Source organism: Pseudopodoces humilis, chromosome 3, assembly GCF_049639895.1.
Source record: "Pseudopodoces humilis isolate 2021_Gansu_Grassland_sample_001 chromosome 3, ASM4963989v1, whole genome shotgun sequence".
Classification (NCBI taxonomy): Eukaryota; Metazoa; Chordata; class Aves; order Passeriformes; family Paridae; genus Pseudopodoces; species Pseudopodoces humilis.
The window spans coordinates 19,999,631-20,016,689 of record NC_142202.1 but is presented as its reverse complement, the minus strand read 5'-3'; the positions used below and the strand labels follow the sequence as shown (position 1 = coordinate 20,016,689).

The 17,059-nt window shown below is 37.0% G+C and overlaps 1 protein-coding gene across 1 annotated transcript in view; it reads right to left on the bottom strand.

Moving 5' to 3' along the window:
- The window catches only part of USH2A (usherin), a 370,331-nt gene that overhangs the window by 335,288 nt on the left and 17,984 nt on the right, over positions 1-17,059 (bottom strand). The window contains exons 4-5 of the mRNA XM_005523335.2: positions 3,012-3,147; positions 1,786-1,849 (exon numbers count right to left, since the gene is read on the bottom strand). Coding sequence (XP_005523392.2) covers positions 1,786-1,849; positions 3,012-3,147 — 200 coding nt within the window. The remainder of the gene's footprint in view (positions 1-1,785; positions 1,850-3,011; positions 3,148-17,059) is intronic.

Genomic DNA, 17,059 nt, shown 5'->3' with positions numbered 1-17,059 from the left:
TAACCAGTTTTAATAAAAATGCCCACTTTTTTAACTGCAATCAACCTAGTCATGTCAAATCATTGAGATACTTCAGTCCCCTCTGACATCAGCAACTGAAATAGATACAAAGGTAGGTAGGTAGGCAGGCAAGCAAGCAGATATATGAATGACAGGGACAGTTCTTTATCTGCTCCTTGCTGGCATAAAGGAATGATTTTGTGAGTCCAGAAGAGATTGAATTTTTATATTTAAACCTTTTTAATTTTCCCATTTGCCTACTTTATCAATAAGAACATAATTTTGTGTGCTTATTAAGCAAATAAATACTTGCTAGCTGCCACTATAACTTCCACATAACCTGGAGTTACAGGGCTTTTTAAATATCCATAGCTTTAAAGTAATTGGTATGCAGGCAAGAATTTCCTTCCCAGTTTATCCCAGGCAAACATTTTAGACCAAGTTATTTGTGGATATAAAACTAAATCTAGAAAGACATCAGCAGGTCAAAACAGTCCTGTAAAATACCTTAGTTTTCAACTGTTAAGCTTTATTAATTTCACTGACCTAAATTGTAGTTCAAAAGATTTGACAAGCACTGCTCTGAGAAATACAACCAACACGATTTTCATAAAACTTGGAATTCAGATTCACATTAATACTTCCAATTCACAGGATCTTAGTTCATCATGATGTCCTGCAGACAGCTGAGCTCCAAGGAAACTGCTCTACATCTTATTGAAAGACTATCATTAAGTAGCCTGAAGGTCTGCAGTCCTGAGTGTCATTGTGTGCAGCCTCCCCAGAAGCACCACGCAGACAAATAGGACCTGACTACTTCTGGCCAGCCTGAAATGACTGGATTAATCCAGCATGAGCTGGATAACAAAGGTAACATCTCTTTGTAATGCGCTAGGAAGGGAGGCTGGAGGGCAACAGAAATTGCAGTGGCAACTGTAATTTGGCCTCAGGAACAGAGGAAGTCAAAGCAATTGCCCAGGGCTCTGTGGGCTGAGGTAGCTAAGTCATTGGTGCCTTATGGTGACAATCGCATCTGGAGAGCAAGGGACAATGGCACCTCGGGGCAGGGGTGTGTGTGTGTGGGGTGGGGAGCACCAAGAACACCCGACATGGATACCATGGGGAAGTGAAACCACAGGAAAGCGAAAACTAAGCACAGGGAGTCAATCTGACAGGCACAAAGCCAGCATGCTAATCACTTGGAATGCCTGTCCTCCTCATCTGCATCACTGCTATCTTAGTGGTCAAAACTGGACTAGTCCACTGTGCTCCCTTCTTTGCCCTACAGTTTACAAGGAGCTCGAAGGAAGCTTAGCAAGTCTTATCCATCGGGACTAAGCTTATCAGCACATACTATTATGACAGAATTATGATGAGTGGGTAACACCTAGACAGTTTATAAGCATTGAAATCTAGCAACTGGATCTACTCCCTGCAGAATACATACTAAGTCAGGTTGTAGCAAGGACAACAATAACAAGGAGAACACATATTTTTTACAGTGTTTTGTTTCACTACATATATACTATATACACCACTACATACATCAAGTCTATTTAAGCAACAATTCAAAAGCAAAACACATTAAGTTGTTGAATTTATTTTAACTCAAGATTTTTAGATTAAAGGTAATCTTTGAAATAAGGCTCAGGAAACTACATCATCATAAGCAATTATCTAAAGGAAACATCTGAAAAGCACTACACTTTGGGAAATAAGCATATTGTTATCTATACTTTCTTCTCACTACACTCTTATTTTGTTGCAAAAATAAAAGTTCTTTACCTGTTTGTAAGTGCCACTGGGTAAAATCGAAAATCTTGCATTCTTCCAACAAATTGCTCTAAACCTAAGGAAATATACTATAAATAATCTATTGAGCAGAAGGCAGCTTTGCACTGCATAAGAGCACCTTTAATTCAGCACTCAGAAATCTCTCTTGCACAATTACCCCTTCTGAATGAAACCATCTTGGACCTGGACAAAACTATAGAGGGCAGTGGCTTAATTTTTTTGATAAAAAAGAATGATTTATAATAACTTTATAAGAACATTTTGTACCTATCTCTTTTCTGATTAGAGAGGTGGCACAGGGATCGGCTCATTAGACAGAAGTAATGAGCCAGTCCATGTGCCACCTCTAATTAGAGAAGAGATACAGTAGGTACAACTGTACCTATCAATTTATACAATAAAGATAAAAAGCATTTTAAAATATTCCTTTCTTTTACATTATTATTATCTATTCAGCATTAAGAATCAAAACCCCAACAAAATAAATTTCCAAATACAAGCTTTACGGAATGGGGCGCAGAATACTTTCTTGCCCAAAGCTACAATAAAGCTGTTTATGTGACATGTATTTAGAAGTTAACTTCAAATTGTGCATGTTCCCAAAGAGCAATAGTCAGTTGTCTTACACCTGCAGAGCCAAGAATTAGTTAAAAGCAACAAAACATCCCCCACTGTTCTTCAATGATCATGTCATGATATAGTACATATAAAACTCTAGATGCAGATGAAGAGTAAAACTCTCAGGCATTACTAAAGGCTGAAAACTTTACAATCTGCCATGGTTTACATGAGTATTGATAGAACTGAAGAAAACAGACAGAAACCTTCGTCTCTGTTCCTGACTCCGCAGAGAGAGAGGAGTATAGTCTCATTGCCATGAACATTTCTATTCTGAAACAGTTCCCTATATTTACTCAGAAAAACTATGGGCAGAAATTAGTAGAACAAGTCACTTTACATACATGTTTTAGAGAATTCATGAAAACCCACCTATATGCAGGAATATATAGATATTTGGTAGATGATCGTAATTTAGTCTATCTTCCAGCCAATCTTTTGAGAAAGCTAATTGAACAATAAGAATTTTCTTCTGCAGTCAGGTGTTACTTCTCAGCATAGAAATAACTTACAATTATTCACCCACTTCTTTTAACCACATCATGCATATTTTATTTTGACTGTTCTAGTGCATTCCACTAAAGTACTACAAGATTTACCTGTGAAGCTTTGTCCAATTTGCAGAGTACCATCAGCATCAGTATCTGCCATTGTTCCCATAAGAGTCCTTGAATCAAAAGGTGTGTTATCATCTTCCCAACCGTTCAAGAAGAAACTAATTCGGCTGTGATGCACCTATAGAATCAATGTAAAGGGGCAAATACAGGCTTTTATCATGCAATCACTTTGATATCTCTGCATTTTTTTGTCTATCACTGATTAACGGATAACATTACCTCAGGCTATTTGCTGTGTGTCTTTATTTTTGGTGCTTACTGAAAGCAGTTACTTCTTTTTCATTAATATATCACCACTCATATGCAGAGAGTATAAAATTATATAAATTTATAAAATTTACATTTATTTAATTTTATAAAATTATATAAATTATATAAAATTTCCACAGGGGTTAAATCAAAGATGGAACTACAGCACAGAGATCTGGTGGAGATGGAGGGGAAGACAGGAAAAGAAGGGTGGGTGTGTTTCACAAGGTACAAGGCTGGTTACAGCTCCATCACCACTTTGGGCCATGGGCACATGTTACAGCTGTCACAGCTCTTCTCATACATCACTTCAAACAGGCCTCAAGGGGCTGCACACCATGCTCAGGATAACCAAACACAGGCCTCTAACACCCCCCAAAACACCTCCCTAACCCCAGCATGCTTCTTTCTACAAGGGCTGAAGGGAATGGTACAGGAACTGCCTACATCTGCTTTACACCCACTGGGTAATTCCCCTTCATCAAGGGAACCCTTGGCTAGGAATATGCACTCAGCCAGCACCCCAGGGTACTGTTTTCTGCAAGTGCTCCCTTTCCTGCCAATTCATTTTAAATCTGAGCTAACGTTCATAGAAATACTTTATGGCATTCTCCCAGCTCCACAATGTCACAAGATGCTTAGCTTTTACCAAGTTGGGGGGGTTTTTGCATTAGAAACGCTTAGATTTAGGTTACCCAAAATTAGGAAGAGTTTAATAATATGGGATTGTTTTTCAGCCTTACAATATATGAAATTCAACACGCTCATTTTAAAAATCCAGGCCCACACAAAATGAAAACCAGAAGTATTGTGGCTACAGTCAGGTTCCCATTAATGAAGTTAATTGAGAAACTAAGTTGGATTTACTGAACACTTTTATTTCAGAAAGTTTATTTGTAAAAAAAATTCAGTTACTTGGGTTTTAGCAATGTTTGGCTTGCAGAAAGCTTTTTTCACATAAGAACTTGGTAGCTTTAAAATTTTAAAACACCAGTTGGCTGCTGCCAATTTACAAAGCATTATTTTAATTTTGCAAATATGGATGCCTGGTGAACTGTGTCTATCAAGGCCAATAAAACTGGAGCGCTTTAGCCCATCTTGACAGACAAGCCAATCAAAGAAAATAAACCTGGAATTATTGCTTCCATAAGAACAATACCTATGTGAGGACATAGAAAGTATACAAGCCAGAATAATTTGTTGCAAAAAAATGAAAGACAGAACTTATTTACCAGTTAACAAAATACCAGCTTGAAAACCACAATATAAGCACATACAATACTACTCTGACAATAAAACCTTTCAAATTTCAGACCAAGATAAATGGACATATCTATAAATCTGAGCTCAGATGATCAGCATCAGTGCCTTGGGCAACATGAGTCTATCAGCATTTTAAGAAAGAAAACATGAAATAAGACAGAGGGGGTTCTTTGGCCTTTTATCTTTTTTTTGGCTTCACACAAGATTGTACAAATGAATTTTTCCTTCTTAAACTGTACTTTCAAACATGCACATGCATGCTGAGCTCTATTGCCATTTCCAGATTCAGTCAATATTTCCCAAATTTAGACAGGATTATTTATTGCCCTTCCACTGATGGAAATTTGAAGGCTATTATCATAATTACTAAGCCTTGAGATTTGTTCAAAAAGTTATTGCATATGAGTTTCACCGCTCAAAATACATCTCTCCATTTTAAATTATCTTTTGTCTTGACACATCAATGACCTAAATACAATATTTTCTTTATTTAATTTTAATACAAAGCCATCTAAACATCTGATGCCCTATTTGCAAGAGCCTAAGCATACGTATATATTGTGGTTACATTGCAATTTTTTTCTGCATCATATTTTTTACAGCCTGTTACTGTCATTTGGTGTTTGACTGTTATCATCATAAAAGATACAGGCTTTTCTACTTTGTTATTTGTAGCATTATCTCATGTTTTACAACATCTTTGCACAACATGCCTGCACATGAAATATAACTAGTGAAAAGTTCTCAGTGGTATTAATGCATAAAAAAGAATGTGGTTCCATCTCTACTGTCTTTACCCAGCCAAAAGCTGATGAACAGCCAATTTTCCTTTATCACATTAGCACAGCCATGAGGGAAACACATTTGTTCTAGTCAGCTACACTAAAGATACTATTACCAATCTAACATATACATGTTTTATATCAGCAGTATTCTCAGAGTATGAGGGAGCCAACAATATATTAACACTAGCATGACAGTTTATTTAAGAAAAGAAAATTGTCTCTGTAGAGGGACAGAAGTTAGAAATGTATGGCTAAAGCTCAGTGTCACTGGTCTAATAAAGGTAATAATTCTTAAGCTTTCTTTATAGCAGGTAACACTCCTGTGGCAGCTCTGTCATATCATTCAAATAAAAATGTTGCCTTTTACAAGTTTAAGAGTACCTTTATTTTTAGTCAGATATGAAGCATGTTTCCTCTTTCTTGTTTCCACTGTAAAACATTTGTAAGGGGAATTCAGAAATGGGCGCACTCACCCCCACCAGCTTCTTGAAAACTTACTGTCTCAGGCACAGCTTTATAGGACCCAATTTTGCCTCCGCCTGAGGAAAGCAGAGAGCTAACTTTCATGCACCCCATATTAAAATCAGGTCTCTATATATGACTTGAGAGCAACAGAATTGGGTCCTAAGTGACCAGGTATTTTTACTTGTTGAAAATAGGTGACTAATGACAATTTTAAATCTCCCTCCCCCCTCCCCCACCACCAATCTCTTTGTATTAAATAGGATTTAGAATAGTTGGGTTTAATATAGCACATCCCCAAGGTAGCCCTAAGCACTTTACAATGCTGAATTGGATATCAGTAGTGCAGTGACTGTGTAAGGCAAAGGCAGCAGTCATTATGCATTTGGCAGTAGCTCAATGTAATGATCCCCCTGCTGGTTATTAAAGGGGGTATGAATATCTGACATGGGATGAAAATGTAGGAGGGAAACCATGTGTGGTATAAAAAATCCCAGTGGCTCTCCACTGCAGGAAGAGAGGAGGTCTCAAAGTTTGGTGTCAGTTTAGACTAAGCTAAATAAGAGGAAAGGCTGGCACCAAATGGGCTGTTTGAGGTAGTTTTTTCAGGTCTCCCGACCACTAGCATTAAATTCCATACAATAGCATAGAACTAAAAGAACCTCCTGGTAAAAGGATTATTCCCCTGTTGTCCTTATTAATAATGTTGTCACCCAAATTTGCCCTAAACCAGGACAAATGTTCAGTAGGAATTTGCCCCAAGAGAGTAACAAGAGACAGGTAGGAAATGTTGGCTTTATGGTTGTGCAGAGCACAGAACCAGAAGCCTGGGACATCAGCACTCTAATCCCAGCTCTGCAACCACCTCATGCTCCTGTGCTTCCCCATCTGTCAGACAGAGAAAATCACCTCTCAAGGAGGTGGCACGGATTAGTTACTAAGATCCATTCACTCTGAAACTACATCAGCATCTGCCAACATAGAACCTAACACCAACTCCAAGCAATGGAAAATCCATTTGATAGTGAACTGAGGTGGTGGAAGATACCAATACTCTTTCCTCTAATAGCACTCCTGGTATGATCTGGAAGAGTTTCAAAGATGAGAGGTACTGGGCCAAAGATCTGAGAAGCAAGTTTCTTCAGTGCATCCAAAATTAAGCTTACAGTTCTGAAGCAAATTGTCCATCAGAGACAGCAATGCCAAATAAAAGCACTTCCTAGCATTTAAAGCTTCCCTGCCCTATGGGTCACAGTACTGCAGAATCACAAAATCACAGATTGGATAAGGTTGGAAGGGACCACAGTGGATCATGTGATCCAACCTCCCTGTTCAAGCAGGGTCGTTCCAGAGAACAGGATTGTGCCCATGTCATTGTTAATAAATAAGATAGGTAGAGGAAATACATTACAACTTTATTTTCTTACCTAAAGATCTTACCCATGAAAACACAACAATGAAATTTAACATAAATTTTGCCACTTGGTTTGGATCAGGCAGAACTGCCATGCAAACAAAAGCCAGTATTTTCATGTATTAAGTGCCAACAAAACTGCTAACTTCCACTATGTTGCAGTAATCTGTGTGGTAAAAAAGAAACATCACAACCAGATACTCCAGTTCAGAGCAGTTCCATTGGTTAAGGGACTACAGCAAAAAGCAGAACCTCCTTGACTGAAAAATACCATGGGTTCTTTCTTTCTCTTTTTTTTACAAGCCTTGTATTGAACTGATATTTATAGGTATAATGCATATTGGTATACCAATGTATAAATAAAGAAATAGTGTAACAGTTACAAGTAAAGAGTATATTAGGCATTGTAAAAATATGTAGTAGCACAATAAAAATTAACAATATGCTTTTTTCAAAAAAACAAAGCCTAATATTCCTCATTATCAACACAGAGGAGAAGAAATTTCGATACCAAGTAAAACACACAGTTATATTGAGTCCATTCTTTGAACTACAAAGACCCTTTCAAAGCTGAAGCCAGTTTGGGGAAGTTCTGAAACCACAATCTACAAAGTTTTGGCTGTCACATAATAACACTCACATTTATTACCTTGCAATGTACATGTGTGATATCTGGCCCACTTAAGCAACATATGCTTTTTCTTCACACACATTATTCATCCTGTCATCAAAATGTCCTCTTACATATATATGTAAAGGCAACTGAGACAATTTTAGTCTCTTCCATGTGGAATTGAATTGCACTATTTCAGCCAAAATAAATGAAGTTAACTGAACCTTTCTTCAGTGAACACCATGATCTTTTTGCACTAGTAAGATTTTTCCATTAGAAGTTGGTCCTAATGTTAATACTACCCATATACCTCATGGAAAATGATTTCTAATAAATAACATAGGAAGGAGAGACATAGAAAAGAATCCTTTATTTTCCTTTAAAAAAACAAATCCCTAAGAATCCCTAAATGTATCACAGCAGAGATAAGGATTACTAACCAGAGATCACACCTTCACTGCACTAAATGACACACAACCAACAGATGCAGTAGTCTCATTCCCAAATATTTTAATTTGTAATTAGTTTATGCTTCAAAGACATCTGTTTTTACGTTAGTACAACCTTCATCTTTATGTTAACTTTCCTATTCTATAATTTATTGGACTGGGAAAGATTTATTAAAAAATTACAGATAAATTAGAGGGAGTTATTTCAAGACAACAGTAATCTTTTCCACTGGTTGAATATGCATTTTTTTATTCTTATTCATCATAGCTTCTAGTAACCACAAAATACAGTTTAATCTCAACATTTCCTTTCATCATCTTTTGTTCTAATAACTAGATCACAGTGTCTGGCAAGACGAATTAATAAACCAGAAGGATTCCTTCCCAGATTTGCAAGCCATAAATGAGGAGTTCCACAACAGACGGAACTCTGGCACCAAAAATGAAAGGAATAAAAAAAAAATCTTTTCCAGTCATTTAAGCCAAGTGATACCAACCCTGGCCTACTTAGTTTTCCAGCCAACTTAGTGATGGCAAGCACTGCAACTTCAGCTCTTACAGCTATTCAGACCATCACACAAAGTGTCAGATGGCAGGGGGAGAACTGACCAACACAGATAAAACAAGAAGCAAAAATGCCTCTTCCAATACTAGGAAACTATTACATTCCAGTACATGTAATGGACACCACTGTTTTCAAATAAGATGAAAAAGAAGCAGCTCAGGGATCTATGATATATACCTGACAATGAACAAGATCATTCCAAAAACCAGATATCTGCATACTAAAATGAAAAAAAAAAAAAAGAATAATTTAAGTTAAAGACGCAAATTTAGCCAGTTCGCAAATGCATGATCAACTTAAAAATTTAATACAAACTAAAACACAATGTCAGTTTCTCAAATACAAGGAAAAAAAACAAATTCTTCCCCAAATAAGAGAACAAAAAATAAACTGTAAGAAAACTCAAACAAGTCTGTTTTCCTTTTCCTTAAAATAAGCCCTATTTGCACAGCAGGAGGTTACTCAGAATTAGAAATAATTATTGTAAAGATGATGATACACAACATGAAGAATTTTAAAATGTTTTATGAGAAACAATTAGGTAGCTATACAATATATCTCTAAGGCATAAAAAAAAATGGGGGGAAAAAGTTCAATTTATTTTCCAAATCAGCAAGCTAACAGGATCAACCCCTCCCTTTACTTGTCTTAAAAACAAAAACAACTCCAGAATCAATAAAGTTACACAGGCTATAGAGAGACTTAAATTAAAGCAGAAGTTAGCATAAATGATTTGCTTAATCATTCAGAAATAACAAGGAATCAGAGATTATGAGAAATCAAGAAAAGCTGAAACTCACCCAGCTCAAAAATTACTATACAACGTACCGTTACAATTGCTTACTGTTACTTAATTTGGTGTGGTTCTCATAAAAATTTCCAGCTAAACACATTTTGTTATCTGTTAAAATAATCAAGATTCAGAAAACCTTTTTTTCCTGTATTGCAGATTTGCGTCAGGAACTTTCTCAATAAGTCCATTCTACAGAAACAGACAGTGTATTAACACATTTTCTCCCAAGGTGAGAAAACAGATTAAGGTTATGACCAAAATGACAGGCCTGTGGCTTCCTTGAATACTTTAATAGAGTCAACAAATCAACAGTGGTCACTGATGACAACAGAGGAAAGAAGACAATAGATGGAAGGAGGGGAATTAGTGATGCTGCTATAATGGTCTAATCAGAAACCTGAGCATAAAAATCTTTTTCACCTTCAATCTGTCCAAATATGCTCTTTTTGCCTGCTCATATAAAGATATACAGCATATTCTACCACTGGGGAACATGTGGGTTCATGTATTTCCTCTGTAAAAGCAGGTGAGAAACAGAAGCATAACAGTTAATAAAAGCAAGAGTAAAGGGCTTTTGCATATCAAAGAGATGAGATGCACACAGGTATGTGTTTCAGTATTTTCTTGCATAATTGCAAATCTTGCTGAAGCTGCAATTACAAAGGCTTCCACACAGCTTTAATATTTCATAAATTATTTTCCGTAAAGAGGAAAGGTCAGTGATATGACTTAAGCAAAAGAATTTTGGGGGAAAAACCAGGATGAAACCACTAGCATGAATCCAAGCTTACTTTCAGCTGTCATTTAAGCAGAGCTAGTGAGCAAAAACCACAATGCAGCATTTTATATATATTTTTTTCATGTCTATGAGCATCGATGTGTCCCTAAACTGATGAATCAGAAACGGCACACAACTTTCTGCCACAATTCAACACCTTTCCTCTCTGAAAAAATTGCAGAATTTACATACCTCAAACATTAATTTTAAAGGCTTCTTCCCTAGCCTCCATTATTGCCTTATTCTTATTTTGCATTATTCTACTAATTTTTACTTCCTGTTTTTTGTCTACTATATTTACATTTAGCTTTAAAAAGAATGACCAGACAAAAAAGAAAAAAAAAAAACAAAGCAACAGCAACCAAAAACCCAAACAATGTGATAAATGTAGTGAATACAGGTGGGAGCAGATTCTTGTCCCCAAGTATTATTTTTCTCAAACATTAATACAAACAGGGAACAAAACAGTTTAACCTGGGAAGGAGAGGGGCAGGCACTGATCCCTTCTTTCTGGTGATCAGTGATAGGGCCCAAAAGAAAGGCATGAAGCTGTGTCAGGAGAGATGTAGGCCAGACACTAGGACAACGTTCACCATCCAGAGGGTGGCTGGGCTCTGGAACAAGATGCCCATGGAAGTGGTCACAGCCCAAGCCTGACAGTGTTCAGGAAGTGTTTGGACAATGTTCTCAGGCACTCTTGGCGCTGGTGCTGTGCAGGGCCAGGAGGTGGACTTCTATGATCTGTGTTGGTCTCTTCCAACTCAGGATAACTAAGATTCTATGACCCCAAGACCTCAAAACTCCTCTCCTCCTCCCAACACTTCATGTAATCTATCAGCCACCTTATGGCTGGTTTAGAAAATAAAGAGGTTCCGACAGATTAACCTCTGCAGATATGTCAGGATTCCACATCACTCTCAACCATCTTTTACTCCACGCATTACTCACCAGCACTAGTACAGAGCCTGCTCCTGCAGCCCCATTTGGCTTAGTTGTCCTTACAAAGTACAAAATGCAGCCTAACCCAAATTTAAAACCTTAGCTGAACATATAATTCAAGAATAAGAACTATCACTGTGATGACATAATTGCTAGAGATGCTTGGGCAGATGTTTTACGTACATCAAAGTCTCCTGTGCTTTTTTATTTTTCCCTCTCTCAGAGTCAAAGCTTACAACCTTTAAAATAAGAAGAGTTCATTTTTAGTGTTTTGCACTTTGCATTTATTTTTTTTTTTTTTTATCTGGAATGAAAATTGAGACAACAGAGGGAACTTGGCAGATCTAAAGCTTGGCAAGAGATAATGAGTTTATGTAGCAAACATATGAGAACAAGGATATGTCAGGAGGAATTTGTCTATGAACTTGTTCTGAAACAGACCAAAAAAGACACTAATAACCATGTTAATAGGGACAGGGGGGTTGTGGGAGGGAGGGCTGTGGAAACTAAAGAATAATATCCAAGAGGACAAGCCAGCTCAGACAATTTATCTGCATAACACTTGACAGACAAATGGCACCTTCTGTACCAGAAAAATAACTGCCTGATGAATTTGCCAGTGAGGCTGGTGCTGCTCCAGCTACAACCCTGTCACAATTTCAAATCTTCAGTCAGTTTTTAGTTTGATTGCCCAATAGCAAATGCAAAAGCTACACATGTAATAAAATCAAATTTATCTGCTTTTATTAAATGATTGGTTCACCTTTCTAAATTCCTCTCTTTCCATATTCGAATAGTGTACTGCCTTCACATGGCAAAAAATGTAGATTTAAGCTGTAAGAACTCCATGTCTAGGCAAACCTAAATCCACCCCTCTGGATTTTAAGCCTTTGAAGCAACTTAGCTGCAACTCTGAAGGAAAAGAACAGAAGGTGATAGAGGCAAGCTGCAACCCTGGCTACTGTGGAGGTTTCAGTGTGACGCTTTTCACACACCTTTGGTTTTCAGGACAAACATTTTACAGGATGGAAACAAAGAGGGCTTGAGGCTTTTCACTGCCACCACTAACATAAATAACAACATGACCAGGGACTTCATTATGATGATTTTCAAAAAGAACATGCTTAAGTTACCATCCATGGTTAGGGGAAATTCCTTCACTTTCAACCACTGTCATTTTCAGAAGGAAGACCTGGCAACATAGCTCTAGGCTGAGATTCATTATCTAAATCTTGCCAAAACTACAAAGTCCTCTCTTTTCTCTCAGTCTACTCTGTCCTCTCACCAGAACACATCAGTCTACCTGAAATAGGCAACTAGAAACATTTTAATTTAAGTATTTTATTTTTGGTTCATGAATATCAAAATTCAAGGATACTGCAATCCTATTCTTCATTGAGAGATGGAATTTTAAAAATCTCCTTTTCAGAACTTCCTTAAGCTCTGTATGAAAATCACCTTTGCCTTTAAGAACAGAAACTAAATTTGTGAGTGGAAACAGTATATGTACAAGGTATTTGGTGTTAAATCACTGATTTTTTTCTTCAAAATCCAGATGCTGCTTTAAGCTGGCTAGGAACCAACAGAGGGAAAAGGTTTGAAATAATTCAAAAGTTTGATTCTTCAGTATGTTCCAAATGAAGTTTCAATGCATGTAAGCTCACCATAAACAGGATCAACCAACTGAATCAAGGATTGAAACTATTTTAATCCAGACTATTTTAGAACTGTTAAAAGAAATTATAAGGAAAGATGATTTCTTTGCAAAATTTATAGGGGATGCTAACACACATCAGTATTTGATGACACCGTGCACAATCTTGTTGCAGAATCCAGAGGATTTTAACTTTCACTAACATAATAGGGTAAGAACATCTGTGCTGACTGTATTTCCCTGCAGGCCAGAAAACTGATAGAATACCAGAAAAACATTCCAAATAGAATAATACTGTTTCATCTTTCCTTACATCCTCTACCTCTTCTTTTTCTTATCTTCTTCTTGTTAGACTTTGACAGACACTTTTCCAGAAGTTCCTGATTAAAAAAAAATCCTTCATTAGATAGCTTTTGAAATTAAAACTCCCTAAATGGGGAAAAAACACCTTTTTTTAAATACTGAAATTGACTCGTCACAACATTCTGTCCAGAGATAACAAGTGGAGTGACTAGTACTTCAGCTGTGAATTTATTTAAATATAGACATACACATGCAGTATTAGGAAGGCAAAAACAGGATATGAAATAAACATAAGGCATCAGCTCTAAGCTCACTGTCAAGAATATACCAAGGCTTCTAACCACAGAGTTCAGCTGAAGGTAACTATCTGTCAAATGTAATCTGTGCAAGTGAATATGCTTAAGCTGGTGCTATGAATCAACCAAAATTGCTTTGGTCTTATTGACATTCAATTGCATGAAGTTGCAGCTCATCCAGTCCAATAGACATCTGACAACACCAAGAGTGCTTCAGTGACAGAAAGCTTTAAATATAGATGCAACTGTCATTACAATACACATGGAAGTAAACTTTATGATCCCTCATACCATCTTCAGAAACAGGGCATCAGCTGAATGCCATGAGACCGCATGGTCATCCCCTCTGCCTGTTGCCAATTCCTGCAGTTAACAAATCACTGCAATTTAAAAAAGAAAAAGAGAGAATACAGATTGACAGAAAAAGACCATTCAATCTTCCACCACCACCCCATTAAATCTCTCTCCAAAATCCACTTCTGCCATTATAAACTTTGTTCACCTCTTAAAAATAAAATGCCAGATCAAAATTTGTTCAAACTGTTTGCTTTAGTTAAGGGCCAGATCTTCAGCTACTATAAACTGTCTTCAGCTTCAGCAATGTCATTTTACAGCTGCCCAGATTCAGACCTCAAATATGTTAAATTTACTTTTTTCCTCACATCTGTTTGTTACAACTTGAAACAAGATATCTGATAACACAGGTACATGGGAGGTTGAACAATAAAGCAACTTGCACAGAGGGTCTCAAAAGAAGACACAATTTGTGTCCTAACTTTGCACAAATGAAAGGAATACCACCTGCAACCATGTATGTGTTTTTTTCACTCTTGTCTCTCAGAGAAATCCTGCCATTTCAGCAATATATGTTCCAACACAGCACAGTGTATTTTTCTGAAGATTTTCATAAATCCATACCATCTACACAAGTTGTTACATACCCCCATGCTTGCCCTTTCCAGCTCCGGCTTCCCTTGCCACAAAGTGGATTTAATTATCCCAGATTCACAGATAAAAAAGTTGGGAAAGAAAAAATATGTCTACTATACACAGCTCGAAACCATGTTTAAGGGGATGCACCGTGGTTTCGGGGAGAAGAAGGGAGAAAGACTCATGCCCATGTTATGAGCACTCTGAACAGTTATGCCCACAATCTGAGAAATCAGTGTGAAAAAAACAAGAGACTTGAGGAAGAAACCTTATCAGGGGACCACAGTGACAGAACTATCTTAAAACAGAAGGGCTGGAGAGGATAAAGGGACAGTTGAAGAAATGGTAAAGAACAGCGAAGGGGAAGGAAAAAGCATAAGGTCGGGAGGGGCAAGTTGTCTCTTTGCCTTTCCTTCTTTTGCCTCAGGCCCATATCGGCCTTTCCTTTTCTTGACTTAACTGGGATGAATTTTAATTGCAGCTTCTCTACGTGTTTTATACACTATATACTCTCTACTTGTGTGGAGTGGATTTCCCATTCATCACAGGATTGCAGGCAAAAACCCCAGGAGCATTTTGCTTTTCTTCAAAGTTAGCTTTGCTAAAATCAATAACTTTAGGGCTGCTCCTCCATGTAGCCCAAACCCCCACCCCACAACCATTTCAAATTTCATGATTTTTGATCATTTGATTTCGCTTCTTGTCTCCACATACAGATTTATATTTACAGCTTTTCCATAACTGTGGCAATATTCTCCACTGCTTAACAGTATAAAGATATCATACATAAGGATAAGCAACCTTACAGCAACAGCAGAAACATGCTCTCCTCATTTGTAGTTTTAACACAGTTCATATCATAACTGACCTCTAACAATCTCTCTCCCTACTGTCTCCTCTTCAATACACCAGCATTCTTCAAATCAAAGTTCTGGTTTTCTTAGGGACCATCATATGTGTTAAATACTTTTATGGCTGGGGCTTTTTTTCTGACCACAAATAAGTCTGGTACAACAGCCAAGAATCACAACTACATTAAACTGTCCTTAGCTTGCATGCAAACCTCTAAACTTAGTTTTTTAAAAAAGCAGTTAAAAAAAAAAATTAAAATGGAGGGGGTGAGAGCAGAAGTGTTTCCTACTGCAGATGTAGTATCATCCCTCAGCAATATTGTTACATCTCTTTCAGCTTAATATTAGCTCACAGAGTTTCAGTGAAGGGAATCTTGGCATTTTAAATCCCCCTTCATTTTCCTGGTTGTCTCTCTTATTCCAATAATATCTTTCTTATCCTTGAAAACATGTCACTCCCATTCAGCAGTCTTATTACATATGCTCCTAGCATTTGTATAAAAGATATTTAGCTTTTCTCTTTGCCCTCCTTTACTTTTCTTTTTCTCTATCTCCTACAATGTTAATCCCTTCTCAGTGGGAAATGGTTTTCCTTCAATTCAAGTCTTTCTTTTCGTGCATAGATCCACTAGTTCAGCTTGAATTCCCTGAACAACATAAATTAAAAAAAAAAAAAAAAAAAGAAAAAAAAGAGGGGGGGCAAGATGTAAGGGGAAAGGAACCCTGGAATGCTCCTGAAACAATTCACTCTGCTCAAGAATAACCCATTTATTAATATAAATTTTACCCTAAAAAGACAAATCAAAAAGCCACTGGAATGCAGACTGATCCACAAGGCAGTTTACAAGCTTAAGAAAAACTAATAGCTATTTCATAAACAAAGCCTTCAAGATGCAAAGATGCAAGTGACAGCAAACAGAAGGATCCAAAATAAGAAACATACAAGTTGCTCATTTTTTATATGGGGTAATTTTAGTACTGTATTAAAAACTGAATGATGTAACCCATACTCAATTATCTGATAAACCATGCTAGAGACAAAGAAATATCAATGTGAGAAGAGACTGTTTTTGAAATGGTCTGTATTTTTAAAGCATCGGTATTTTAAAAAGTAAACACTGCTTTAGAATCAACATTGAATTAGAGATTAGTGATCCTTTTGCACAGAATAATCATTCCAATCTTAGATTGGCAATTTTCACTTAATCTTTTGTTGACCAGTACTTTCAAAGTATTTCAATAGTATGAAGCAGTATTAAAATGGTTAATTACAGCTATGGCACTTTCTATCCCAGCCAGCCCTGCACCAATATCCTTTATTGCCAGTGTCAGTAGAGTTGTATGAACCTCTTACTGATGCCTCAGGACAGAACAAACACATTGGGGCAGGGAATGGCAGAGAGAAGCCAAGAGTGCAAAACTGCAAATACAGATTCTGTTAAAACAAAAGGAATTAACAAATAAGCTTTACTACAAATACTATTTGAACCATTGATCAAACTCCACTCTTTTTACATGGAAAGCTTTAACAAGTGACACCTGTGCTGCAAATGAGTTCCAAACAAAAATACATGAGAGGATCCTCATCGCCAGATCTGAAAATGCATGAAGAACAATTGCCTTCTTGATGTATAATGATTCTATTTTCCCCAAATCACAGAAGAAATCAGATCCAACATTCAATGA